This window comes from Scyliorhinus canicula, chromosome 31 (genome assembly GCF_902713615.1).
Source record: "Scyliorhinus canicula chromosome 31, sScyCan1.1, whole genome shotgun sequence".
NCBI lineage: Eukaryota > Metazoa > Chordata > Chondrichthyes > Carcharhiniformes > Scyliorhinidae > Scyliorhinus > Scyliorhinus canicula.
In genome coordinates, this window is record NC_052176.1 from 2,973,618 (window position 1) to 3,001,133 (window position 27,516).

Genomic DNA, 27,516 nt, shown 5'->3' on the forward strand with positions numbered 1-27,516 from the left:
CAGGTACCATAATAAATCTGTCAAAAAGCTTTCAGAAACTGTTTTCGTTGCAAGCAAACTATCTGCGTCAATGGATATCCAGTCATCGTTTGTAAAAGAAAAACTCCTCCTCAGTATGAACGCCACTCCAGAATGCATTTTACCTGTGCTGGCGGACTGCTCTCCAGCCAAGAATCAGACTGAAGTCCAAACGGCAATCCACAAGGTGACGCTGGCCACCTGCAGCTTGCTGCTCGCTCTGGTCTTTTGTCTGGGATCCTACGGAAACTTGATTGTCTTTTCCTCCTTCTTCAATCCGGCCTTCAGGAAATTCAGGACACATTTCGATTTCATGATCTTGAATCTGTCTTTCTGCGACCTCTTCGTCTGCCTCGTTGCCGTCCCCATGTTTGGCTTTGTGATGTTTTTCGATGACAGGAGCAGCATGTCGGACACCTTCTGCTTCGCGTTCCACCTCACCAGCACGGGCTTCGTCATTATGTCTTTGAAGACGGTGGCTGTGATTGCGGTCTACCGTCTCCGGATGGTGCTGGGGCAGCAGTCCAACCAGCCCTCCTCCTTTGCCTGCACGCTCCTCCTTACGATCGTCCTGTGGGTCATCAGTTTTATCCTGGCCACACTGTCGGCCATGAACAAGTACCACAGCTCCAGGATCTGTGTCCCGCTGCTCGGGCTCATGAATGAAGAGGGCAAGGCCATTTTATACACCTACGTGGTGGACTTTACCCTCTGTGTGGGCATCGTTGCAATTTCCTACGCTCTGATTGCTCAAACCCTGCACAGGAACGCGCAGGTGCGGCGCTGCCCTGTGATAACAGTGGTCGACCCCAAAAAGCCCGACTGCTTCGTCCCGCCAGATGGATCGGAGCCCTCTTTATACCGGCAGCAGAAGTGCAACAAACCACCCCACGTGCAAACACACCTATACACACACAACAAAAGCAAAAATGCGACCTCTTCCAACAAGAAGCTAGAACAGACGGTGAACCTCTCAGCTGTTAAGGACTCCAAGGCGGTAGTGACCTGCGTTATGATACTTCTCTCGGTGGTCTGCTGCCTGCCGCTTGGCGTCGCTCTGGTGCACGATGTCTTGAGCTCCGAGAGCAGTTTCATCGTCTACCAGTTCGAGCTGTGCGGGCTAACCTTGGTGTTTTTCAGGTCGGGCCTCAACCCGTTCATCTATTCCCGCAACAACTCCGGTCTCCGCAAGAAGGTGGCTTGGTGCGTGCAGCTGGCGGCCCTCCTGCTCTGCTGCAAGCAGAAAACCAGGTTGAAGGCAGTGGGGGACGGCAGCCTGGTTGCCAACAGGAACAAGTCTTCTCACCACGACACCAACTCGGCCTACATCCTCTCCCCCAAGTCGCAGAAGAAGCTCGTGGACCAGGCCTGCGGGCCAAGCAACTCGAGGGATGTCTTCACGTCGGTGGGACAGCAGCAGAATGCGCAGAGCGCCTCCACCCTGATCAACACTCGGATAGAGCCCTACTACAGCATCTACAACAGCAGCATGTCCCAGGAAGGCAGCACCCCCACGGGTCTGCAGCCCAGGAAATACACATGCGGCTCTGCCCAGTCCTACACTGGGATGTACTACCACATCTCAAAGACATCGGACTTCATGCAGGACTGCGACAGCACTTCAGCAAAACATATTCCTGTTCCATCTGTCTAGACCCAGCGTACGGACATCAAAATGGTACAAGGCAAAACGTACAATGTGGTTCACTCTGTGGTGGAAAGAGTTTCCTGCTTGGAAGCAGGCAAATATGAGTAACGAGAGGACGTTCTTTACTGGACGGCAATTTGCTGCATGCACTGTTAAAATATCAAATATGACGATGAACACTGCTTAATAGATAACGACCTGTATAAATCTGGTGCAGCATGGCTTACTTATGTGTCCCTTTGCAATCGTGTATCCTGCAAATTGTGTAACTATTCACCCAGAAGGTCAAATAGTTTGAAACCTGAGAGCAGGATGAACTACGTTGGTGGTGTAGAAACTAGCATTCATTAAACTGGCTTGCTGAACAGATGGAAACCAGCTACAACTCCATATAAATGGTTACGCCACCCATGCAATAGCTGTTCCAAGACTTTTTGTCAGCCTAGCAGTCACCCGGGCAAGCAAAAAAACTGGCGTGGGTGGATTTTTCCCTCCGCCTTCTCGATCGTATCTTCCAACAAGGTTGAGCGTTGAGCAGCGCCGGAGCTAATCACTGTTCGGACCAGTCCTTGTCTCCAACCAGTAGAATCGTGTGTGCACCCATTGAGCTGCACTAGTGCACTGTACATAGTTACGCCACCAAATAGGGAGTTATCCACAAAACGACACCTTCCAGACAACAACTGTGTATGAAGTATAAAATAATTCAACTTATGCGACACAAAGTCTTCCGCAAAAACATTCACGGGAAGAAACAATTTTGCCGACTCTGGGCTTAAAATGGACCCCAAGAGCCACAGGGTCAGGATCGCTGCGCCTCAGGTGGTGCACACAGAAGAGGCCCACGCAATTCCTTTCTTCAGCACTCCCTCCATCACTGAACAAATGGCAGCATTGAGGGCGAAGCAGAGACGGGGAGTGGAGGGTGGAGGTGGTGAAGAGTAGATTACTCCTTTCGGCTGCCCTTGAGATTGCTACACCTGAGCTGCACTGCTGAAGGTTCGCCAGGAACGTCGGAAGGCTGAATGGGCCCATCCGATGAAAATGCCCTGAAGGGATGCCGCGGGAGTTCCTCCAATGAAAGGGGGCTCTGCTCAAAGGGGAGGAGCCCTGCAGTGAAGGACAGTGCGCTGCAGAGCTGCAAGGCCACGACAAGAAATTCAAATACTGTTTCAGCTGCGGCCTGAACACAGGGGCAGGTGAGGAGAAATTTGCTGCTTTTAACAAGGTGGGTGTTTAGTCATGCATCATACTCTGAAAATATTTGACATATCTATCATCAGAGTAAAATCTGGTATCCCATCAGTGAGAGACAATGCAGTACACATTGTATCGCATATACTCCAAAGAATCCCTGAGCAGAACTCATACCATGAACTCACCTCTGATGTGTTAACACTGGGCATTATCGTGTACAGTGACCACAAGCTCCTTCAACGCTGTTACGTTTACTTGGCATGGCGACTTCCTTTATTGTTTCAGGGGATGTGGGTGCCACTGACCATTCGTTGCCCATCCCTAATTACAGTTGAACCGAGGGGCTCGCTGGGCTATTTCAGAGGGGGGCGGTTCGGAGTCAGCCACATTCCGTGGGTCTGGAGTCACGTGTGGGCCAGACCGGATAAGGACGGCATATTTACTCCCGTGAAGGGACATTAGTGTTTTAACAAAACTCAATGATAGTTTCATGGTGAGATTAGCTTTGTAGATTTTACAGTATTAATTGAATACATTTCACCAGTTGCCATGGTAGGATTTGAACCTGAGCTATATTCAAGCTTATTTGCCTGCGATCTATTTTTCCCAACCAACCTACCTTCGGGAGCGACGTCGGCCGACCTTCACAACCCACCATTTCCGTTTACCTTTAATGTGACAGGTAAGCCTGCTTGGTCCCCAAGATCTCACTTGCTTTGTTGTTGTGTTACATTTCTGATAATGGCTTCAGCTGATGATTTAAGATCTCACTGTGTCCGTTGAAAGAAAAATCAAGAGGTTTGTCCAATGCCTTTGAAGTTTTGAGGGTTTCAATCTTTCATTTGCCAGTACTTCCCTGCATATAACACACATGGGCTTTGCACCCTGATTTCCAGTGGCACAATTAATAAACCCACACCTCAAGTAATCAACTTTACGCTGCTTTGTTCCTGTTTTCAGCTTCTACATTGGTTGTTCACCAGAGGCCCTGAAGCTCACACCAGCATTGCCGGCAGCTACAAAGTGGAGGAATCTCTCTCGCCGCCCATAGCACATGAATTCAGTGTACGGCACTCATGACCTGCTCTCTGCCGCCTCGCCAGACAGGAAGACTCCGTAGATTTTTAAAAATCTGTGTTTGTGTTCAAAACAAAAACTTTTTTTTTCCAATTAAGGGGCAATTTTAGCATGGCAATTTTACCTACCCTGTACATCTTTGGGTTGTAGGGGTGAGACCCACGCAGACACAGGGAAAATGTGCAAACTCCACACGGACAGTGACCCGGGGCTGGAATTGGAACCGGTTCCTCGGCGCCGTGAGGCAGCAGCACCGACCACTGCGCCACCTTTTTAAAAAGAAACTCTGCTCCTGGGCCAGTGCGCTTACGTCAGGAGGAGGCATACTGTCCCGGCTGGTCTCCGGGCCTGTGCTGAGGGGGCCACGCATTCCTCGGATGGCCAGCGTTCTGAAAGCATGTCACAGCCAGCATTTTTAGAAGCCAGTTGGGCACTACTTCCCGCAATCGGGAACGCCCCCCCCCCCCCCCCCCCCCGCGGGTCCTGACCCTGACTTTGCGAATGACTGCAGTAACATTACCACTATGCCATCCTGGTAACTTGCTGACACACATTATATTGCATATATAATGCATCTTTCCAACATATGTATCTTTTAACACTTGCTAAAAGATTGCAACAGATACACGTTGCTGTGGTTTTTCATCTTGGAATTCATGAGGACAAATGCAAGAATGCCAAATTTCAAACTACAACAATTTGTACCACAGGGAAAGGGGTGTGGATTGGTTGGCAAGTTAAATCTGATTGGCTTAGGTGTTACCAAGGAGAAAGCAACTGCCGTTTGGGAAGCAGATAGTTCCTCCCCAATGAAAAACGTTCAGCAACGTGTCTGCCTTTTCAGCAATATTATCAAGTGATTACATTTACCTTTCCAATGTGCTCGTAGGAGACTGCAAGTAACTGGAGGATAACAAGAGGATACCAAACGGGTCACAATATCCTGCAACCATGACTTCCCATAGGATAAGAGCTTTGGAGATCCTGGGCATAAAGAATGTGAGAACAGCAGTTAGGGGAGATGGTAGCGGAGTGGTAATGCTGCTGGATTAGTAAACCAGAGGCCCCGGGCTAATGTTCAGATGACACATGTTCAAATCCCACCATGGCAGCACGGTGGTGAGCATTTCTGCCTCACGGCGCCAAGGTCCCAGGTTCGATCCCGGCTTGGGTCACTGCCTGTGTGGAGTCTGCACGTTCTCCCCCTCATGTCTGCGTAGGTTTCCTCCGGGCGCTCCGGTTTCCTCCCACAAATCCCAAAAGACGTGTTTGTTGGGTGAATTGGACCTTCTGAATTCTCCCTCCGTGAATCCGAACAGGCGCCGGAATGTGGCGACGAGGGGCTTTTCACAGTAACTTCACTGCAGTGTTAATGTAAGCCGACTTGTGACAATAATAATGATTATTATTAATTGTCCTTGAACTGAGTGGCTTGCTAGGCTATTTCACATTACTACGTGTCTGGAGTCACAGGTAGGCCAGGCCAGGTAAGGACGGCAGATTTCCTTCCCTAAAGGACATTCGTGAGCCAGATGGGGTTTTGCAACAATCGAAGATAGGTTCATGGTCACCATTCCTGAGAGTAGCTTTTCATGCCTGATTTTATTTGAACCCTCACTTCCACCCTATCCCCGTAACCCAATAACCCCTCCTACCCTTTTTGGTCACTAAGGGCAATTTATCATGGCCAATCCACCTAACCTCTCATAGTACATTCTCCCCGTGTCTGCGTGGGTCTCACCCCCACAAACCCAAAGACGTGTAGGGTAGGTGGATTGGTCATGCTAAATTGCCCCTTAATTGGAAAAAAAATAATTGACTGTTCTAAATGTAAAAAAAAATAAAGGATCTGGATCGGCGCAGGCTGGGAGGGCCGAAGGGCCTGTTCCTGTGCTGTAATTTTCTTTTGGAAGAGCGAACTGAGAGCATTATTGCTAAGTTTGCAGATGATACAAAGGCATGTACAGGGACAGGATGTGTTGAGGAAGCAGGAAGGGTGCAGATGGACCTGGATCGACTAGGAGAGTGGCAGAGGGAATACAATGTGGAAAAGTGTGAGGTTATGCATTTTGGCAGGAGGAATTGAGGCACAGACTATTTTCGAAATGGGAAAGGGTTTCGGAAATCAGAAGCACAAAGTGCACTAGAGAGTCCCAGTCAGGATTCTCTTAAGATTAACAAGCAGGCTCAGTTGGCAGTTAGGAAGGCAAATGCAATGTGTGCTGTTGAGGCTGTTTAAGTCTTCGGTCAGACCCCATTTGGAGTATTGTGAGCAATTTTGGGTCCCGTATCTAAAGAAGGATGTGCTGCACTTGGAAAGGGTCCAGAGGAGGTTCACAAGAATGATCCCTGGAATGATGAGCTTGTTCCGGATAAGGAACGGTTGAGGACTCTGGGTCTGTACTCGGAGTTTAGAAGGATGGGGGAGGGGGGGGGGGGGGGGGGGGGGGGGGGGGGGGGGGGGGGGGGGGGGGGGGGGGTGGTCCTTATTGAAACTTTACAGGATACTGCGAGGCCTGGATCGAGTGGGCGTGGAGAGGATGTTTCCACTTGTAGGAAAAACTAGAAGCAGAGGACGCCATCTCAGGCTAAAGGGACGATCCTTTAAAACAGAGATGAAACTAAATTAAATGAATGAAATGAAATGAAATTCGCTTATAGTCACAAATAGGCTTCAAATGGAGTTACTGTGAAAAGTCCCTAGTCGCCACATTCCGGCACCTGTTCAGGGAGGCTGGTACAGAATGAGGAGGAGGAGATGAGGAGGAATTTCTTCAGCCAGAGGGTGGTGAATGTGGAACTCTTTGCCGCAGAAGGCTGCGGAGGCCAAATCACTGAGTGTCTTTAAGACAGAGATGGATGGTTTCTGGGGCATGACTTTTTATCTGGGGTTGGTTTAGCACAGGGCTAAATCACTGGCTTTGAAAGCAGACCAGCAGCACCGGTTCAACTCCTGTTCCAGCCTCCCCGGACAGGTGCCGGAATGTGGCGACTAGGGGCTTTTCACAGTAACTTCATTTGAAGCCGACTTGTGACAATAAGCGATTTTCATTTCATTGATAGGTTCTTGATCAATAAGGCGATCTGGGGAGAAGGCAGGAGGTTGGGGGGGGGATGAGAAAAATATCAGCCATGATTGAACAGTGGAGCAGCCTCGGGGCTGGTTTAGCACACTGGGCTAAATCGCTGGCTTTGAAAGCAGACCAGGGCAGGCCAGCAGCGCCGGTTCAATTCCCATACCAGCCTCCCCGAACAGGCGCCGGAATGTGGCGACTAGGGGCTTTTCACAGTAACTTCATTTGAAGCCTACTCGCGACAATAAGTGATTTTAATTTTAATTTCGAAGGGCCGGTCTAATTCCGCCCCCATGTCTTACGGCCCGTGTCCTTCCAAGGCGATGGTGGCCGTCGGGTTTGGGAGGAGCTGCCTCGGGAGCCTCGGTGAGGTGAACCTGTGGAGGTGAGCAGAACTGGCAGCCGTCAACAGTCAACAATACGGGAGCCACCTCGCTTCCCAGGGATGGGAATTCCGGACCCCCCTTGGAAGTGTGAATAGTGTAGAGGGAGGAAGCTGAGGAACAATCCCCCCCCCCAAAGACCATCAACCCTCCATTCCCCCCCGGGCCTGGGAAGAGGCTCCCGGCCAATCCGGGAGGGTTGGCAACCAGATGGTCAATCTTGTCTCCCCACCCTACCCGTGTGCGCACACGGCGGGGTGTCAGACGTCGACCTCGCACCGTCCACCCTCCTCGGAATAACTGCGCTGTTTATTTATTCATTTCTTTATTTTAAACCGACTTGCCCCCTCTTACCCGCCCTCCGCCGCCGCCTTCGTCCAGTGCGCGTGCGTGAGGGGAGGGGCGCCCCGAGAGTCGGTCCGCGCATGTGCGCCGGAGGCAGCCTCCCACCGCCGCGCAGGCGCAGCACTCAAGCTTTGGGCGGCAAACGGGCGCCCGCCACAGCTTTTCAAATCGACGTTTCCCGTTGGGCGCGCGCGTGTTGGGAGAAGGAGAAGGCAGCCCTCTCCTCCTCTTACCACAGCCCCTCCCCCTTCTTACCACCGCCCCTCCCCCTTCTTACCACCGCCCCTCCCCCTTCTTACCACCGCCCCCCCACTTCTTACCACCGCCCCCCCCACTTCTTACCACCACCCCTCCCCTTCTTACCACCGCCCCTCCCCCTCCTCTAACCACCGCCCCTCCCCCTCCTCTAACCACCGCCCCCCCCACTTCTTACCACCCGCCCCCCCCACTTCTTACCACCGCCCCTCCCCCTTCTTACCACCGCCCCTCCCCCTTCTTACCACCCGCCCCTCCCCCTTCTTACCACAGCCCCTCCCCCTTCTTACCACAGCCCCTCCCCCTTCTTACCACCGCCCTCCCCCTTCTTACCACCGCCCCCCCCCTTCTTACCACCGCCCCTCCCCCTTCTTACCACCACCCCTCCCCCTTCTTACCACAGCCCCTCCCCCTTCTTACCACCGCCCCTCCCCCTTCTTACCACAGCCCCTCCCCTTCTTACCACCGCCCCTCCCCCTTTTTACCAACGTCCCTCCCCTCTAACCGCCGCCCCTCGCCTCCTCTAACCACCGCCCCTCCCTCTCCGCTAGCCGCCGCCCCTCCCTCTCCGCTAACCACCTCCCCTCCTCTAACCACCACCCCTCCCCTCCTCTAACCACCGCCCCTCCCTCTCCGCTAGCCGCCGCCCCTCCCTCTCCGCTAACCACCTCCCCTCCTCTAACCACCACCCCTCCCCTCCTCTAACCACCGCCCCTCCCCTCCTCTAACCACCCGCCCCTCCCTCTCCGCTAGCCGCCGCCCCTCCCCCTCCTCTAGCCACCACCCCTCCCCCTCCTCTAACCGCCACCCCACCCCCTCCTCTAACCACCGCCCCTCCTCTACCACCACCCCTCCCCCTCCTCTAACCACCGCCCCTCCTCTACCCACCACCCCTACCCCTCCTCTAACCACCGCCCCTCCCCCTCCTTAACCACCGCCCCTCCCCCTCCTTAACCACCGCCCCTCCCCCTCCTTAACCACCACCCCTCCCCCTCCTCTTACCCCCCCGTCCCCCCTCCTCTAACCCCCCCACCGCCCCTCCTCTAACAACCGCCCTCTCCCCCTCCCAACCACACGCCCCTCCCCGCTCCTTCTACACAACAACCCTCCCCCTCCTCTTAACCACCGCCCCTCCCCCTCCTCTACCACCGCCCCTCCCCCTCCTCTATCCACCCCCCGCCCCCTCCTCTAACCACCTCCCTCCCCCTCCTTAAACCCCGCCCCTCCCCCATCCTCTAACCACCACCACTCCCCCTCCCTAACCCCGCGCCCCCCTCCCCCTCCTCTAACCACCACGCCCTTCACCCTCCTCTAAACCACCTCCCCTCCCCCTACCCTAACCACCGTCCACCTCCCCCATCCTCTACCCACCGCCCCTCCCTTCCTCTAACCACCACCGCCCCTCCTCCTACCCACCACCCTCCCCCCTCCTCTAACACGCCCCCTCCCCCTCCTTAACCACCACCCCTCCCCCTCCTCTACCCACCACCCGCCCCTCACCCCTCCTCTAACCACCCCGCCCCTCCTCTAACCACCCGCCCCTCCCCCTCCTCTAACCACCGCCCCTCCCCCTCCTCTAACCACCCCCCCCCCCCCTCTAACCACCGCCCCTCCTCTAACCACCGCCCCTCCCCCTCCTTAACCACCCCCGCCCCTCCCCCTCCTTAACCACCGCCCCTCCCCCTCCTCTACCCACCAAACCCCCTCCCCCCTCCTCTAACCACACCCCTCCCCTCCTCTAAACAACCGCCCCTCCCCCTCCTCTAACCACCCGCCCCTCCCCCTCCTCTAACCACCCGCCCCTCCTCTACCCACCACCCCTCCTCTACCCACCACCCCTCCCCCTCCTCTAACCACCACCCCTCCTCTACCCACCACCCCTCCCCCTCCTCTAACCACCACCCCTCCTCTAACCACCGCCCCTCCTCTAACCACCACCCCTCCTCTAACCACCGCCCCTCCTCTAACCACCCGCCCCTCCTCTAACCACCCGCCCCCCCCCTCCTCTAACCACCGCCCCTCCCCCTCCTCTAACCACCCGCCCCTCCCCCTCCTCTAACCACCGCCCCGCCCCCTCCTCTAACCACCGCCCCTCCCCCTCCTCTAACCACCGCCCCTCCCCCTCCTCTAACCACCGCCCCTCCCCCCCTCCTCTAACCACCCGCCCCTCCCCTTCCTCTAACCACCGCCCCCCCCCCTCCTCTAACCACCGCCCCTCCCCCTCCTTAACCACCGCCCCTCCCCCTCCTCTAGCCACCACCCCTCCCCCTCCTCTAACCACCACCCCTCCCCCTCCTCTAACCACCACCCCTCCCCCTCCTCTAACCACCGCCCCTCCTCTAACCACCGCCCCTCCCCCTCCTCTAACCACTGCCCCTCCCCCTCCTCTAACCACCGGCCCTCCTCTAGCCACCGCCTCTCACCCCCTCTAACCACCGCCCTCCCCCTTCTTACCACCACCCCTCCTCTAACCACCGCCCCTCCCCCTCCTCTAACCACCGCCCCTCCCCCTCCTCTAACCACCGCCCCTCCCCCCTCCTCTAACCACCGGCCCTCCCCCTCCTCTAACCACCACCCCTCCCCCTCCTCTAACCGCCGCCCCATCCTCTAACCACCACCCCTCCCCCTCCTCTAACCGCCGCCCCATCCCTCCTCTAACCACCGCCCCTCCCCCCTCTTACCACCACCCCTCTTACCACCGCCCTAACCCCCTATTGCAACCGCCCCTCCCCATCCCCTTACCACTGCCCCTCTTATCACCACCCCTCCCCTCCTCTTATCACCACCCCTCTTACCTCCACCCCTCCCCTCCCATACCGCCACCCCTCCCCTCCTCTTACAACCGCCCCTCCCCCTCTTACCTCCACCCCTCCCCTCCCACACCGCCACCCCTCCCCCCTCTTACCACCTCCCCCACCACTGCCAACACCCATTAAACAAGATGGAGTCAGCGGTCCGCCAGGTAATGGAAGCAGAGGGCAAGCTGGCTCTGCTCCACTGCCGGCCGTGTGAGATACAGAGAGAGAACGGGAAACTGCGCCCGGAGACCACGGATGGAGTTATCAGGGGGCAGATTATTGGGGCTGTTGACGTTTTAAAAAATCTGAAACGCCTAAAAAAAAGGGGGGGAATGTCACGTCAAGTGTCGTCACGTGTGCCGGTGGGGGGACGATTCACCCCGAAGCGGGGTTCGCGGGGACGGTACGTCCCGCTCTCCGGTCGGCGCGAATGGGATCCCCACTCGGCCAGGCCGAGAACCCCATCACGCCTCGGACGCGTGCATTACGATCTCGGCGCAATCGAAGTCGAATGCTGCGGCAGCCACTGCCCAGCGGAGTCGCCGCCAACCCGTCCCTACCCCCGGGGAGTCACCCCCGACCCCGTTGCCCCCCCCCCCCGTCAAGTGGGAAGTTGCACAGGCGCCGCTCCACGAAAGCGGGGAGCGTGCCCCGTGGGCGCCGCAGGGGATGGAGGAGGTGAGTGGCCCTCCCCGATTACCTCCGTGCAGCTCAAGGGCAACCGGAGCTGCTGGCCCGGAGGTTGAGGGGGGGCCTCTATTGGGGGGGTGGACAGCAGGGGACCAGCGCTGGGGATAGTTAAGGGGGTAGGTTTTGAGGGCAGCACTGTGGCACAGTGGGTTAGCCCTGCTGCCTCACGGCGCCAAGGACCCGGGTTCGATCCCAGCTCTGGGTCACTGTCCGTGTGGAGTTTGCACATTCTCCCCGTGTCTGCGTGGGTTTCACCCCCACAACCCAAAGATGTGCAGGGTAGGTGGATTGGCCACGCTAAAATTGCCCCTTTGTATCCAAAGATGTGTAGGTTAGGTGGATAATAATCTTTATTGTCACAAGTAGGCTTACATTAACACCGCAATGAAGTTACTGTGAAAATCCCCTCGTCGCCACATTCTGGCGCCTGTTCGGGTACACAGAGGGAGAACTCGGAATGCCCAAATTCCCTAACAAGCACATCTCTCGGGACTTGTGGGAGGAAACCCACGCAGACATGGGGTGAATGTGCAGACTCCGCACAGACAGTGACCCAAGCCGGGAATCGAACCCGGGACCCTGGAGCTGCGAAGCAACAAGTGCTACCGTGCTGCCATGCTAAATTGCCCCTTAGTGTCCAAAGATGTGCAGGTTAGGTCGATTGACCGTGCTAAATGGCCCCTTAGTGTCCAAAGATATACAGGTTAGGTCGATTGACCGTGCTAAATGGCCCCTTAGTGTCCAAAGATATACAGGTTAGGTCGATTGACCGTGCTAAATGGCCCCTTAGTGTCCAAAGACGTGCAGGTTAGGTCGATTGACTGTGCTAAATGGCTCCTTAGTGTTGAAAGATGTGCAGGTTAGGTGAGCTTAAGGAGATGGGGCAGGGGAGCGGGCCCAGGTAGGGTGCTCTTTCAGAGGGTCGGAAGAGAGCTGATGGGTCGAATGGCCTCCTGCACTGTAGCGAATTAAAGTTACATGCATTTAACCTAAAGGGCGGGATTCTCCGTCAGCGGGCTTCTCCGTTCTGCCAGCAGCCCTCCCACGCCCGCAGGTTTCCCAATGGCGTGAGGTGGCTGCAGCGGGAAATCCCATTGTCAGGTGGCCGGGATGGAGAATCGCGTGGATGGTGAGGAACACACGGCTGGGCGGGATGGAGAATCCGGCAGAAAGTATTCAAAACAAGCCAGGGCGGGATTCTCCGACCCCCCCCCCCCCCCCCCCCCCCCCCGCTGGCGCTCCCGCACGGTGCCAACCCCTCCAGCGTCCGCCTCGCCCCCGAAGGTGCAGAGGATTCCGCACCTTCGGGGCGGCTCGACGCCGGAGTGGTTCACGCCACTCCTTTGCGCCGGTACAGCCCGCCCCACCGGTTACCGGAGAATCCAGCCCCCTGTGTTTATTATTAGCCATGATATTTGAAATGATTCGCAGTAATCAATTGGACACAGCAGTGTGTTTTCTTTACAGATTATAGAGCACCTTATTATTCATATTAAAAATGACAGCGGAAGATTGAGAAGATCGGCTGAGCTGGGAGGTGACCTGATTGTATTGGTTAATGCAGTGAACCCAACCTTACGCTTCCACAGGGAACGTCTCTTCTGTGTAGTAACAGGTAGACACACAAACAGGCGCTCAAAGTTGACAGCAACCAAACTGAAACTTAAGATTTGGGATTTTCCAGTCCCACGGTGGATAAATCCCGCCCATAATCTCTTATCTGTTTTTTTTTTTGTCATGGTGTTACTTTTTTAATGATTCCAATTTGTCCAGTTGCAGCTGCTGGACGATGGATCTCCAAAAATCGAATAGGTCATTTTCACAAAGGTAAGAACTAATCGCTGAGTCTTATTCTTTCGGCTTTCTTGGGATCGTCACAATGCCGGCTGAACACCCTTCGTGCCACCTCCTCCTGTCAGTCACCCGTTCCTCTTCCACTCCTCTTCTCCTTCCTCCATCACTCACCCCCCCCCCCCCCCCCCCCCCGGCATTTCCTCTCTCTGCAACAGATGACCTTACCAGTGGATTAGCCCTACTGCCTCATGGCGCCAGGGTCCCAGGTTCAAACCCGGCCCCGGGTCACTGTCCGTGTGGAGTTTGCACGTTCTCCCCGTGTCTGCGTGAGTTTCGCCCCCACAGCCCAAAGATGTGCCGGGTAGGTGGATTGGCCATGCTAAATTGCCCCTTAATTGGAAAAAGTGAAGTGGGTTCTCTCAATTAATTAAAAAAAATATGACCATACCATGTCAATCTCTTCCCAGCTAATTTCTTCACTAACTTCACCGATCTCCTGATGTGCTGATTTTGTTCCTTCTCGTTTCGCCACACGTCCGGCTGGTTTAGCACAGGGCTAAATCGTTGGCTTCGAAAGCAGACCAAGGCAGGCCAGCAGCACGGTTCAATTCCCGTACCAGACTCCCCGAACAGGCGCCGGAATGTGGCGACTAGGGGCTTTTCACAGTAACTTCATTGAAGCCTACTCGTGACGATAAGCGATTTTTATTTTCATTTAATTTCAGTTGCATCTGTTTAATGCTAAGTCATCATTCCTCTGTACTCCACGTTGCTCAAGTTTCTGCAGTATAACCACAACGCTGGTCTCTTGTAGATTCTTCCTTTCCGTCTCAACAATACTTTTCCCTCACATAACGCTCGGCTGCACTTCTTCCAATGACTCCAACAGGAGCTAATCTGTTGCTTAATTTCCATTTCTATGCTTGCGTCATCTGCCACCACTGACCTCAGGTACTTAAAACTATTCAGTTTCTCCAAGTCTTAAACCATAAATCAATAAATCTCATCCTTCCAAAACTTCCTTAGTTCCATGCCTGTCTACTTTACTTTTAACGCCCAGGTTTCGGTCGGTACGGATGTATAACTTGCCCACGGTGATTCTCCAACTTTCGTTCCTCTTCATAGAGAAATATTTTTCTCTTTGCAACAGTTGTAGTAGAATTGTAAATAGGTTTGCAAATTTTCTGCACCTTTTACAAAGAGAAAATCTCTGTCTCCCCCCCTCCAAATAGAAGCAATTGCCCATTGCTGTGTTTTAGGGGCTGGTTGAGCACAGTGGGCTAAACAGCTGCTTGTAATGCCAGAACAATGCCAGCAGCGCGGGTTCAATTCCTGTACCAGCCTCCCCGAACAGGCGCTGGAATGTGGCGACTAGGGGCTTTTCACAGCAACTTCATTGAAGCCTACTCGTGACAATAAGCGATTATTATTGTTCCCCAAAACAGGACAGAATAGATCAGTGATTCTTTATGGGAGGGCCGAGAGGCCTTACTCCTAGTCACTGTGTTGCTGAAACAGACTGATGATATTTACTCTCATTACTATTTTTAGTCAAGTGACACTTTTACGGGCGGCACGTCGGCACAGTGGGTTAACCCTGCTGCCTCACGGCGCCGAGGTCCCAGGCTTGATCCCGGCTCTGGGTCACTGTCGGTGTGGAGTTTGCACATTCTCCCCGTGTTTGCATGAGTTTCGTCCCCACAACCCAAAGATGTGCAGGGTAGGCGGATTGGCCATTGTAAATTCCCCCTTAATTGGAAAAAATGAATTGGGTTCTCTAAATTTATTTTTAAAAAATTGACACTTTTACAATTTTTCCAAAGCACACAATGTGGCAATACCAAAGTGGCATTCTACTGCTTTATCTTTCATGCATTGTTCCTCAGAATTACACCAACATATTTTATTTCTGACAACATTGCCCCTGCACTTCATTCAGACCGAAAACCCTTCCAGTTCCTAAAACTGTTGGGCCCGATAGAATCAAATTATTTCAATGGACTTCTGCTTGTTCCAGTAAACACTGATCTCTTCCATCAGTAATAGAAAAGCTCTTGCTCCAGCTCTCCTTAAGCGTGGTGCAAACGGATGTGGAGAACGCTGATTTGAATGGGAAGATCAATTCTCCAGGGCTCAAGATGACGTTTGAGGTACGAACAGTGTAATCGGCCGCCACTAGATGCCAACAGCTATTTTTTAATTCCTTGAATTTGTCATGATTTGAGGAGGAGGAAGAGCGTAAGAGGGAAAGTAGCAAGATTTATTGATAGTCTCGTGTATGGGCTGAATATAAATGGATATATACGTAAAATAAAGGCCCCAGATGAATGGCTCAGCTGGTTAATGCAATGAATAGCAAGAAGCAGCTGTATAGAACCTTAGACTATACTTGGAGTATAGGGTTAAGGAAAATCCCAAGGCTTTTTACACGTACATAAAAAGCAAGAGGGTAGCCAGGGAAAGGGCAGGCCCGCTGAAGGACAGGGGAGGGAATTTATGTGTTGAGCCAGAGGAAATGGGCGAGGTACTAAATGAATACTTTGCATCAGTATTCTCCAAAGAGAAGGAATTGGTGGATGTTGAGTCTGGAGAAGGGTGTGCAGATAGCCTGGGTCACATTGAGATCCAAAAAGACGAGGTGTTGGGCAGCTTGAAAAATATTAAGGTAGATAAGTCCCCAGGACCTAATGGGATCCACCCCAGAATACTGAAGGAGGCTAGAGAGGAAATTGCTTAGGCCTTGACAGAAATCTTTGGATCCTCACTGTCTTCAGGTGATGTCCCGGAGGACTGGAGAATAGCCAATGTTGTTCCTTTGTTTAAGAAGGGTAGCAAGGGCAGCACGGTGGCCTAGTGGTTAGCACAACCGCCTCACGGCGCTGAGGTCCCAGGTTCGATCCCGGCTCTGGGTCACTGTCCGTGTGGAGTTTGCATATTCTCCCCGTGTCTGCGTGGGTTTCGCCCCCACAACCCAAAAATGTGCAGAGTAGGTGGATTGGCCACGCTAAATTGCCCCTTAATTGGAAAAAATAATTGGGTAATCTAAATTTAAAAAAAAAAAAAAAAAAAAGAAGGGTAGCAAAGATAATCCAGGGCTCTACAGGCCGGTGAGCCTTACGACAGTGGTAGGAAAATTACTGGAGAGAATTCTTCAAGACAGGATCTACTCCTATTTGGAAGCAAACAAACTTATTAGCGAGAGGCAGCATGATTTTGTGAAGGGGAGGTCGTGTCTCACTAACTTGATAGAGTTTTTCGAGGAGGTCACAAAGATGATTGATGCAGGTAGGGCAGCGGATGTTGTCTATATGGACTTCAATAAGGCCTTTGACAACAAGGTCCCTCGTGGCAGACTGGTACAAAAGGTGAAGTCACACGGGATCAGGGGTGAGCTGGCAAGATGGATACAGAACTGGCTAGGTCATTAGAAGGCAGAGAGTAGCAATGGAAGGGCGCTTTTCTGATTGGAGGGCTGTGACTAGTGGTGTTCCGCAGGGATCAGTGCTGGGACCATTGCTGTTCGTATTATATATAAATGATTTGGAGGAAAATGTAACTGGTCTGATTAGTAAGTTTGCAGACGACACAGAGGTTGGTGGAATTGCAGATAGCGATGAGGAGGTTACAGCAGGATTTAGATCGTTTGGAGACTTGGGCGGAGAGATGGCAGATGGAGTTTAATCCGGACAAATGTGAGTTAATGCATTTGGAAGGTCTAATGCAGGTAGGGCATATACAGTGAATGGCAGAACCCTCAAGAGTATTGACAGTCAGAGAGATCTAGGTGTTCAGGTCCACAGGTCACTGAAAGGGGCAACACAGGTGAAGAAGGTAGTCAAGAAGGCATACGGCATGCTTGCCTTCATTGGCCGGGGCATTGAGTATAAAAATTGGCAGTCGTGTTGCAGCTGTATAGAACCTTAGTTGGGCCACACTTGGAGTATAGTGTTCAATTCTGGTCGCCACACCAGAAGGATGTGGAGGCTTTAGAGAGGGTGCAGAAGAGATTTACCAGGATGTTGCCTGGTATGAAGGGCATTAGCTATGAGGAGCGGTTGAATAAACTCGGTTTGTTCTCACTGGAACGACGGAGGTTGAGGGGCAACCTGATAGAGGTCTACAAAATTATGAGGGGCATAGACAGAGTGGATAGTCTCGATTTCAAAACGTTGATGGGACTGAGGATATCTCTCCAACTCATGTGGGTTGAGGCCTAGAATTAGGCTTTGGCACTTCGCCTTATTCAGCTGTGCTGCTGAATTTCAATATGATCCGGGATTTTATTAAAAAGCCATGCAAAATGAAAATGTAAATACAAATCTCAAATTAGAAATACAAGTTGCCAAGAAAGCACAGCCAACATCTGAATAGCCAGATTAATGATTCATGGTCAATGTAAATAGATCTGTTCCCCTTTTGCATGTTGGTAGATATGGTGCCTACCCTCTCCCCAGGATGTCAGGTCGCCAGGGACCCAGGTTCAATTCCAACCTCCAAGTGACTGTCTGTGTGACGTTTGCACGTTCTCCCCATGTCTGTGTGGGTTTCCTCCGGGTGCTCCGGCTTCCTCCCACAGTCCAAAGACGTGCAGGTTAAGTGGATTGGCCATGCTAAATTGCCCCTTAGTGTCCCAACTTTACTAATAATAATGATCTTTATTGTAACAAGTAGGCTTACATTAACACGGCAATGAAGCTACTGTGAAAAGCCCCTCGTCGCCACATTCCGGCGCCTGTTCGGGTACACAGAGGGAGAACTCGGAATGTCCAAATTCCCTAACAAGCACATCTTTCGGGACTTGTGGGAGGAAACCGGAGCACCCGGAGGAAACCCACGCAGACACGGTGGGGGGGGGGGGAGAACGTGCAGACTCCGCACAGACAGTGACCCAAGCCGGAAATCGAACCCGGGACCCTGACGCAGTGAAGCCACAGAGCTAGCCATTGTGCTACCGTGCCGCCCACACAGGTGGAGTGATGGTGATTGGGCCTAGGTGGGATGCTCGTTCGTAGGGTCGGTGCAGACTCGATGGGCCTAGTGGCCTCCTTCCGCATTGTAGGGATTCCATAATTCTCTGATACCAAGAGGGAACCTTGAATGGGAACATATTTTTGTTCTGCAATTGTTTTGATGAGATTAGGCCAATCAGCGCGCAAAGCCATTCCATGCGGCCCCTGGGGCCAGTTTCAATGTCAAACAGGTCACTTGGAGTGGAAGATTCTGCAAAGACCTGCTCCTCCAATCATAGACCAATCCTCTCCTGCGTTTCCTCGCTAGAATTATCAATTATTAGTTAATCCCTTTAGTGCTGCATTTAAAAAAACAATCTTCCTTGAGGTCAATCTTTCTTTTCTGTGTTGAATAGATGTCTGAGGATAGCTGCATTGTGATGACAGATTGCTTAACAATCGAGCGTTTCTTGCGCAGGATCGGAATTGTGCACCCGCAGGTATTGAACATGAAGCGACTGGGTGAGCTCGGGGGGGGGGGGGAATTAAACCTCAAATCACAGTTGAATTTTGTTCCTTCACACGAAGGCCCACGCATTGAGCCTTCGAATATGGAGCATCAACTGGGGGATCATGAAAATAGGAATAGGCCTCAGGCCTGTTGCCCTCCATTGAATGAGATTGTAGCTGGTCTGCATCTTGGCTCCATTTGCAGGCATTGACTCCATTTACCAGATGAGGCACTCTCAATTACGATGCGAGAGCGAGGTCGGTAATCAAAGGCTTTAATATACAGAGAACAGGACAGCATTCGAGAGAAGTGTGCTCGCCACATGGAGCCTTATCCTATATACTGTTTCCTGGGGGCGTAGCCAGAGGCGGAGTCCCCCAGGGTTCCAAGCCTCTTAAAGGGGCAAGGTATTAAAGGTCAGGTACCGTTTACGGTAGTTATTAATACCGTTCATCACACCAGATATCCTTCACCAGAAAATAAATCCATCATTTTCAGATTTAGAAATAGAATTATTAATTGAGAATGAATTACTGTCCTTCATAGAACATCGAACAGTACAGCACAGTACTTCGGCCCACAATGTTGTGCTGACCATTTATCCTAATCTAAGATCGACCTAACCTACACCCCTTCAATTTGCTGCTGTCTATGTGCCTGTCCAAGAGTCACTTAAATGTCCCCAATGACTCTGACTTCACCGCCTCCGCTGGCAATGCACTCCACGCACCCGCCACTCTCTGTGTAAAGAACCAACCTCTGACATCTCGACTATACCTTGCTCCAATTATGTCCCCTCGTGACAGCCATTTCTGCCCTGGGGAAAAGTCTCTGCCTATCCACTCTATCCATGCCTTTCATCACCTTGTGCACCTCTATCAAGTCACCTCTCTTCCTTCTTTGCTCCAGTGAGAAAAGCCCTAGCTCCCTCAACCTTTCTTCATAAGACAGGCCCTCCAGTCCAGGCAGCATCCTGGTAAATCTCCTCTGTAACCCCTCCAAAGCATCCACATCCTTCCTATAATGAGGCGCCTAGAACTGGACACAATATTCCAAGTGTGGGCTAACCAGGGTTTTATAAAGCTGCAGCAAAACCTCACGGCTCTTTAACTCAATCTCCCTGTTCGTGTAAAGAAATGTTTTCTAACTTCTCTCCTGAACGGCCTAGTCTATGAATTTCATGTTTTGTCCCTTTTGTCCGAGATTCTGCCACTGCTTTACTCCATCCACCCTATTAATTCCTTGCAAAATCCTAAGTGCTTCAATTAAATCGTCCCTGAATCCTCTGCCTTCCAGGAAATACAAGCCTAGTTTATGTAATCTGCTCGAAATGTAACTCTGGTAATGTTCTGGTGAATCTGCGTTGCCTTCCTTCCCAGGCCATTAAATTCTCTCTGATGTGTGGTGCACAGTTAGTCAAGGTGTGGACTAACCAGGGGCGAATCGCCCAGGACCGGCGAAAATCCCGCCCCCGCCATGGCCGGAATCCTCCGCCACCCGGGAATTGGCGGGGGCGGGAATCGCGCCGATCGGCGTGCCCTCCGCGCTGATCGGCGAGCCCCCTCCGCCGATTCTCCGGCCCCCGATTGCTCGAAGTCCTGCCGCTGAGAGGCCTCTCCCGCCGCCGTGGTTTCAACCACCTCTGGTGGTGGCGGGATTGGCGGCGCGAGCAGGCCCCCGGGGTCCTGGGGGGGCGCGGGGCGATCGGATCCCGAGTTGTGCCCCCACAGTGGCCAAGCCCGCGATCGGGGCCCACCGATCGGCGGGCGGGCCAGTGCCGTGGGGGCACTCTTTTTCTGATAGTCATTTGCGATTATTTCTCATACCTGACCACTATAATTTAGTGCCTTGTGTACGCAGAATCCCAAATCTCTTTGGATCTTCACCACCCAGCTTTTTAACCATTTCAATAATAAAGATGTGGAATTATCCGGAGTACGGATTTGTAGGACTGGGGATGTGCCATAGCTTGTGGAGGGGATGGGAAGAAAAGAGGGGGAAATTGAAGGGTAATCGATTTATTGTAAGTTTTATATGTTTGCGACGTGATTAATAAGTGCAGGTACGCAGAGGGGGAAGGATGGGGAAAACCATCGTTGGTGTATCTCAATTTGTGTTTTTACGAGAATTACATTTTTGATGAGAAGGCTTTGAGGGCAAATTGGAAATGGCGTGAAGAATTTTACACCGTATGATTGGTGAACGAGACTAATGGAAAATAGCCAAGTAGGAAAAAGTGCTGAGACGTTCCAGCCCCATTGTGGCGGGACCCGCCGTGGGCGATTTAACGGCCCAGCCAAGAATCCATTGGCTTACGGCAGAGCCGGACGATCCCAGAGGCAGGCAAGCCCGGAAGATCCCACTCAAGACAAGTGCAAGTGACAAATGAAAATGAAGACAACATATTAGTCAGTGGGGATATTTGGGTGGCACGATGGCACAGAGGTTAGCACAGTTGCTTCACAGCTCCAGGGTCCCAGGTTCGCTTCCAGGCTTGGGTCACTGTCTGTGCGGAGTCTGCACGTTCTCTCCCCGTGTGTGCGTGGGTTTCCTCCGGGTGCTCCGGTTTCCTCCCACAGTCCAAAGATGTGCGGGTTAGGTGGGGTTGGCCATGTTGAATTGCCCTTAGTGTTCAAAAAGGTTAAGCGGGGATTACAGGGATAGGGTAGAGATGTGGGCTTGAGTAGGGTGCTCTTTGTAAGGACCGTTGCAGACTCGATAGGCCGAATGGCCTCCTTCTGCACTGTAAATTCTATGAAAATTGGCAGTCACAATAGACAAAAAAACAATTTCATTAAAACGGCTATACTTTCATATATAGGTGCAGTGCTTCTTTTTCTATTGGTTACAAACATTCTTCTTAAGACTAAAGTAAGAAAAAATATTTATCTTACAGGTAAAAATCCAGTTTGATGTTGAAGTAAATGGTAACCTATCGACTCACATCTTTGGGTAAGAATATACACTTCCTAGCACTAGCTCTTGTGTGTGGCATTTCACTATTTTTTATTATTGGTGTCAAATATTTCTTGAGGAGCTCTCAATCTCGTTCCTCTCAAACTTCTGCTTATCAAGAACTGTATGATTCATAATACTCTCTGCATTTAAACCAAAACACCATCACACCAATGCTTGTCAGCTCCACCGGTTCCTTATGCAATGGCTGCAAGATTGACGTTACTCAGTGGAGTGGACAGGTTGTAGGGGCAGTGGTAATCTGGAGTCAGAAGGACAGGAATATATGGGCTACTGGGGCAACGAGTGATTTGAGCGTGAGGTGAGGATTTTGATGCTGATTAGCTGGGGCACAGGGAGTTGCAATAGCATGGGGTGACGCGTGTCCGGGCCGTTATATGGAAGAAGATATGGAAGACGCGGTCCTATATGGCTCGCGTTCAAAACCTGTTGATTGGGTGGCACGGTAACACAGTGGTTAGCACCATTGCTTCACAGCGCCAGTGACCCGGGTTCGATTCCCGCTTGGGTCACTGTCTGTGAGGAGTCTGCACGTTCTCTCCGTGTCTGCGTGGGTTTCCTCCGGGTGCTCCGGTTTCATCCCACGGTCCAAAGATGTACGGGTTAGGTGAATTGGTCATGTTAAATATACCCGTAGTGTCCAAAACTTAAGGGGTCGCTGGGTTACGGGGATAGGCTGGAGGTGTGGGCTTAGGTAGGGTGCTCTTTCAGGGGGCGGTGTAGACTCAATGGGCTGAACGGCCTCCTGCACTGTAAATTCTATAATTTTTATTGCATCAAGTATAGATTTTTAATCAGTCTTCACCATTCACAAGTATCTGTTATAATACTGTTTGGTAATATATCGTTACTCATTGCTTCGTAATCCAGAATGGTCTGATGGTGTGATTATAAAGAAGCCACCAATCTCTAACTTAAAGCAAAACTGATTTATTGAATAACGATTAAAATATATTGAGTTTGCACACTCCACAGAACTGTAACTATTATTAAAGTAATCTATGTTTAAGTAATAACTGGGGCTGTTTAGCTCACAGGGCTAATCGCTGGCTTTGAAAGCAGATCAAGGCAAGCCAGCAGCACGGTTCGATTCCCGTAACAGCCTCCCCGAACAGGCGCCGGAATGTGGCGACTAGGGGCTTTTCACAGTAACTTCATTTGAAGCCTACTCGTGACATAGAACATAGAACATAGAACAGTACAGCACAGAACAGGCCCTTCGGCCCTCAATGTTGTGCCGAGCCATGATCACCCTACTCAAACCCACGTATCCACCCTATACCCGTAACCCAACAACCCCCGCCTTAACCTTACTTTTATTAGGACACTATGGGCAATTTAGCATGGCCAATCCACCTAACCCGCACATCTTTGGACTGTGGGAGGAAACCGGAGCACCCGGAGGAAACCCACGCACACAGGGGGAGGACGTGCAGACTCCACACAGACAGTGACCCAGCCGGGAATCGAACCTGGGACCCTGGAGCTGTGAAGCATTTATGCTAACCACCATGCTACCCTGCTGCCCCTAACAATAAGCGATTTTCATTTTTTCATTCATTTCATTTCATAATAGCTAATGAACTACACGTGCTACTTCAATCTAGTCTTCACGATGCTGTGATCTATCTCTGTCTCTGCTGCTAACTCTTAACTGACTACCCAAGATTCCCTGAGTTCTTATATTTATACTAGCGGTGCCCTCTAGTGTTTGTATTACCCTGAGATGTAATAATTAACCCTTTACTTGTATACATATACATATCATTACGGTATCTACTAATCTAGAACTGCATTTTCCATTAATATGCCTAACCTTGATGCTTTAATTTTAGGAATGAGAACCTGGACAAATTCTGCAGCGATGGACACACTTTACTTTGTGGCAGCACTCACTATGTAAGGTAAGTATCAGGTCTTGTGCTGTGCACAACCTGTTTCTACCGAGAGGTTGGCGGTGGACCAATCATTGGCGCGCATGCACAGTGCGGCCGCGTGTTTTTTACATGTTCGCGGCCATTTTGAAGGCCGCTTGCAGCCGGCATAGTTAAAAGCCGGCTGCTGCGCACGGATTTGCACAATCGGGAGCGCCCCCCGACGGATGGCTCCGCGACCCTCCCGACACCCACCCGCCGGTCGCCCCCACCCCCCCCGAGTTTGACAGTGCCTGCCCTAAGGGACACCTGGTGACCCAGTTGTGTTTTTTATGATGAACTGGCAGTTTTGAGAATAAGTTTTCTCCAGTGCCAATGCAGGATTCAACCAGATTTACTGAATTCAAATTCACAACTTGTCACAATGGGGCCTTTTTAAGTTGCTATGCATATATTAGTAATTAGTGTGAGAACACGTATCTGACTTGTGAGTGCCAAGATCGCGACACTCAATCTGGAGGTCACACAATGGATTAAACATTGTGTGGGCCAATATCGGATACAATTAAGCTGACAGTCCAAATTCCAGAGAATCACTTGGTTAAAGCGGTGTTTTATGCCAGGAATGTTCAATCACAGAATAGACCTTTGTTATTATCTTAAGTTATGATGTGGAGATGCCGGCGTTGAACCGGGGTGGGCACAGTAGGAAGTCTTACGGGCAGCACGGTGGCACAGTGGTTAGCACTGCTGCCTGCAGCATTGAGGACCCGGATTCGAATCCCGGCCCTGGGTCACTGTCCGTGTGGAGTTTGCACATTCTCCCCGTGACTGCGTGGGTTTCACCCCCACAACCCAAAAGATGTGCAGGGTAGGTGGATTGGCCACGCTAAATTGCCCCTTAATTGGAAAAAAATTACTGGGTACTCTAAATTTAAAAAAAAGAAGTCTTACAACACCAGGTTAAAGCCCAACAATTTTGTTTGGAATCACTAGCTTTCGGAGTGTAGCTCCTTCATCAGGTGACTCAGATCCTGAGGAAGGAGCAGTGCTCCGAAAGCTAGTGATTCCAAACAAACCTGTTGGGCTTTAACCTGGTGTTGTAAGACTTCTTACTGTGCCCACCCCAGTCCAACGCCGGCATCTCCACATCTCACTTTAATGGCATTCCTACCTTTCCACCACAGTGTTACTTTGATTAATGCAAGTTGCCTTTGTAAATATTAATAACAGTTAAATCTCTATCTTATAAATATACTCTTTTTTTTCTGAGCAGAGACTTTGCGTATGCAGATGATTCACGTTGTTGCAGACTCCATCCTATTGCTGGGAAGCCTTTTCCTCTTTCTATTCCTGACAAACTCGCAGAAGATGGGGTGTGCGGAGTGCTTGAGATATTATCAATCGCAGCCATTTGTCCTTGCCTGAAAAATTACCCCAACAAACCCACTAGAGTTTCAAACCTATCTGTATCCTTCGTTGAAAGGTTAGACAATACATGTAGATGTAAATAGGAAACAACAAGGAAATAATCATTTTTCATATAGTCACAAGTCGGCTTACATTAACACTGCAATGAAGTTACTGTGAAAATCCCCTCGTCGCCACATTCCGGCGCCTGTTCGGGCACACAGGGGGATAATTCAGAATTCTCAGCTGGTCCGGGAATTGAGCCTCCGCTTCTGACCTTATTCCGCATCACAAACTAGCTGTCTAGCCCACTGAGCTAAACCAGCCCCTGCGAGGTGATTCTCTGCTGAAGTGCGTGTGAGCCTTGTGACATGCTTCCATTTTGTGTACCGTCCACCATATTGTTAAGATGGCTATGGGGGCAGGTATGATCAATCTGACTTTACGCCCGAGCACTGGGGAAGTGCGAATCAATGTCACTTTTCCTCAATCACTGACCAGACAGTCGCTTTGGCTGAATACCTTTGACAGCCTAGCACTTGAACTGTGTTTTCCTTGCGCGTTTCAATGAATATTTTTGTTTCGTTAGCTGGCACTGATTGGAAAGCATGTAAATGGGGTGCCACATTAGGATTAAAAATTAGGATTAAATGCTGTTTATTCACGGAATGTTGGTATTGTTGCCAAAGCCAGCATTTCTTGCGGGGGGGGTTCCGACCACGGGGGGTTCCTCCGATGTGGCCTGCCCCGCGGTCGGGACCCACCGATCAGCGGGCCGGCCTCTCTGTCTCCTGGCCTCCTTTCTACCGCGCTGGCGCCTGTACTCCTGCGGCATGTTGGGTCGAGGCCGGCGCGGACAAGGGAGACACCGCGCATGCGCAGAAATCGCACCGGTGGGACTGCGCATGCGCGCATCCCCCGACGCATGGGAGGGGGTGGTGAAGTGGGAGCCTAGTTCGGGAGGCCGGCGGAAAACACCAAAGGGAGGGGAAGGGTAGGTAACCTTTGATGGGGAGGTGCCTCTAATGAGCTCAGTGGGTCCACGAAAGAAGTTCTCCCATTCCTGACATCAGCCCACGCGGGTAAAGTTGCCAGCTTTCCTGCATGTTCCAGCGCTGGTGGGGGCGAGGCCTTAAGTGGCCATTCATTGGCCTCTTAAGGGCCTCATTAAGCCCAAGGATGGGCAGGCTGCACGACAGTGGACCGCACGGTTGCACAAGTGATTAGCACTGTGGCTTCACAGCACCAAGGTCCCAGGTTCGATTCCCTGCTGGGTCACTGCCTGTGCAGAGTCTGCACGTTCTCCCTCGTGTCTGCGTGGGTTTCCTCCGGGTGCTCCGGTTTCTTCCCACAGTGCAAAGACGTGCAGGTTAGGTGGATTGGTCATCTTAGCGACCACAAAAAAGGTTAGGAGGGGTTATTGGGTTACGGGGATAGGGTGGAAGTGAGGGCTTACATGGGTCGGTGCCGACTCGATGGGCCAAATGGCCTCCTTCTGCACTGTGTGTTCTATGTTCTAACACCTTCCCCATAAAGTTTTAGCTAGGTCATGGGCAGGCAAGTAGGTGGCTTGAGGGTCACCTGCTGGAATTTACATGCCCTCACGCCTTCAAACCCACCGGCAGAGGAGCGTGAGATCCAGCCTTATGAGTGAGATTTAGCCATTAGACCATGGAGTAGAGGTGGTGAAGGACTATGACATTTGGTATATCATTTTGGATCTTGCAAATAGTTTCTACTGGTCAATGATATCTGCAAACGATAAAACAGCAATCCTTGACTTGACACATATATTTATATATGGACCATCTGACTTGCCTATATTGTTCAAGCACAGCAAAAATGCTTTGTCATTCTTCACGGATCCATCTCATCTAGCAGACTGGAAGCAATATGAACAATATCTGACCCAAAATCCAGACTTCAAGACAGTAGAAGGAAAGTTTATATTTGTTTATCAAAACCTGATATCCTATGGTGGTTAAAGTACTGTTTATGTAAAGTTGTTGGGTTTTTTTGTCATTAAAACCGGCAATGTGGATAACATAGGTACAAAATACTTTCCTTCTTCCCGGGTCCACCAAAGCCTTGGGACATGGGCATACGTATAGACCTGAGAGCAGCACGGTGGCGCAGTGGGTTAGCCCTGCTGCCTCATGGCGCCGAGGTCCCAGGTTCGATCCCGGCTCTGGGTCACTGTCCGTGTGGAGTTTGCACATTCTCCCCGTGTCTGCGTGGGTTTCACCCCCCCACAACCCAAAGATGTGCAGAGTAAGTGGATTGGCCACGCTATATTTGCCCCTTAATTGGAAAAAATGAATTGGGTACCCTAAATTTAAAAATAAATAAATAAAATAAATATAGAACTGAAGCTACTCAGAGAACCCTTTGAATAAGGATGATGGAGGTTTGCACACAGTAGTACTTACTGACAAAACAACCGCCTGGTCATTATATTTCACCATCTTTAATTATCTTCTATCCTATTTCCACACATTTCTCACCATTTCTAGACCC

At 51.5% G+C, this 27,516-nt stretch overlaps 3 protein-coding genes across 6 annotated transcripts in view; 2 read left to right on the forward strand and 1 right to left on the reverse strand.

Moving 5' to 3' along the window:
- The window catches only part of LOC119958866 (acylphosphatase-2-like), a 71,721-nt gene extending 63,883 nt beyond the window's left edge, over window positions 1-7,838 (reverse strand). For 3 of the 4 annotated variants that reach the window (XM_038787375.1, XM_038787374.1, XM_038787373.1), the window contains exons 1-2: window positions 7,752-7,778; window positions 4,811-4,924 (exon numbers count right to left, since the gene is read on the reverse strand). In XM_038787375.1, coding sequence (XP_038643303.1) covers window positions 4,811-4,893 — 83 coding nt within the window. In that variant the 5' untranslated portion in view covers window positions 4,894-4,924; window positions 7,752-7,778. Of the gene's footprint in view, window positions 1-4,810; window positions 4,925-7,751 lie in introns of all 4 variants that reach the window. The other variant, XM_038787376.1, reaches the window with a different exon arrangement.
- LOC119958818 (probable G-protein coupled receptor 75) lies at window positions 71-1,672 on the forward strand. Its single transcript, XM_038787319.1, has one exon. The coding sequence runs from the start codon at window positions 71-73 to the stop codon at window positions 1,670-1,672; it is 1,602 nt and encodes a 533-aa protein (XP_038643247.1).
- Window positions 2,753-27,516, forward strand: part of zgc:195212 (DUF4554 domain-containing protein) — a 41,642-nt gene continuing 16,878 nt past the window's right edge. Inside the window, exons 1-10 of the mRNA XM_038787369.1 lie at window positions 2,753-2,894; window positions 3,824-3,928; window positions 12,953-13,100; window positions 13,259-13,312; window positions 15,320-15,429; window positions 18,645-18,728; window positions 21,636-21,691; window positions 23,551-23,619; window positions 24,866-25,058; window positions 26,790-26,937. Coding sequence (XP_038643297.1) covers window positions 15,418-15,429; window positions 18,645-18,728; window positions 21,636-21,691; window positions 23,551-23,619; window positions 24,866-25,058; window positions 26,790-26,937 — 562 coding nt within the window. The 5' untranslated portion in view covers window positions 2,753-2,894; window positions 3,824-3,928; window positions 12,953-13,100; window positions 13,259-13,312; window positions 15,320-15,417. The remainder of the gene's footprint in view (window positions 2,895-3,823; window positions 3,929-12,952; window positions 13,101-13,258; window positions 13,313-15,319; window positions 15,430-18,644; window positions 18,729-21,635; window positions 21,692-23,550; window positions 23,620-24,865; window positions 25,059-26,789; window positions 26,938-27,516) is intronic.

What these genes read in the sequence shown, in the direction of transcription:
- LOC119958818 (XM_038787319.1), top strand. Translation starts at nt 71, where the DNA reads ATGGATATCCAGTCATCGTTTGTAAAAGAAAAACTCCTCCTCAGTATG.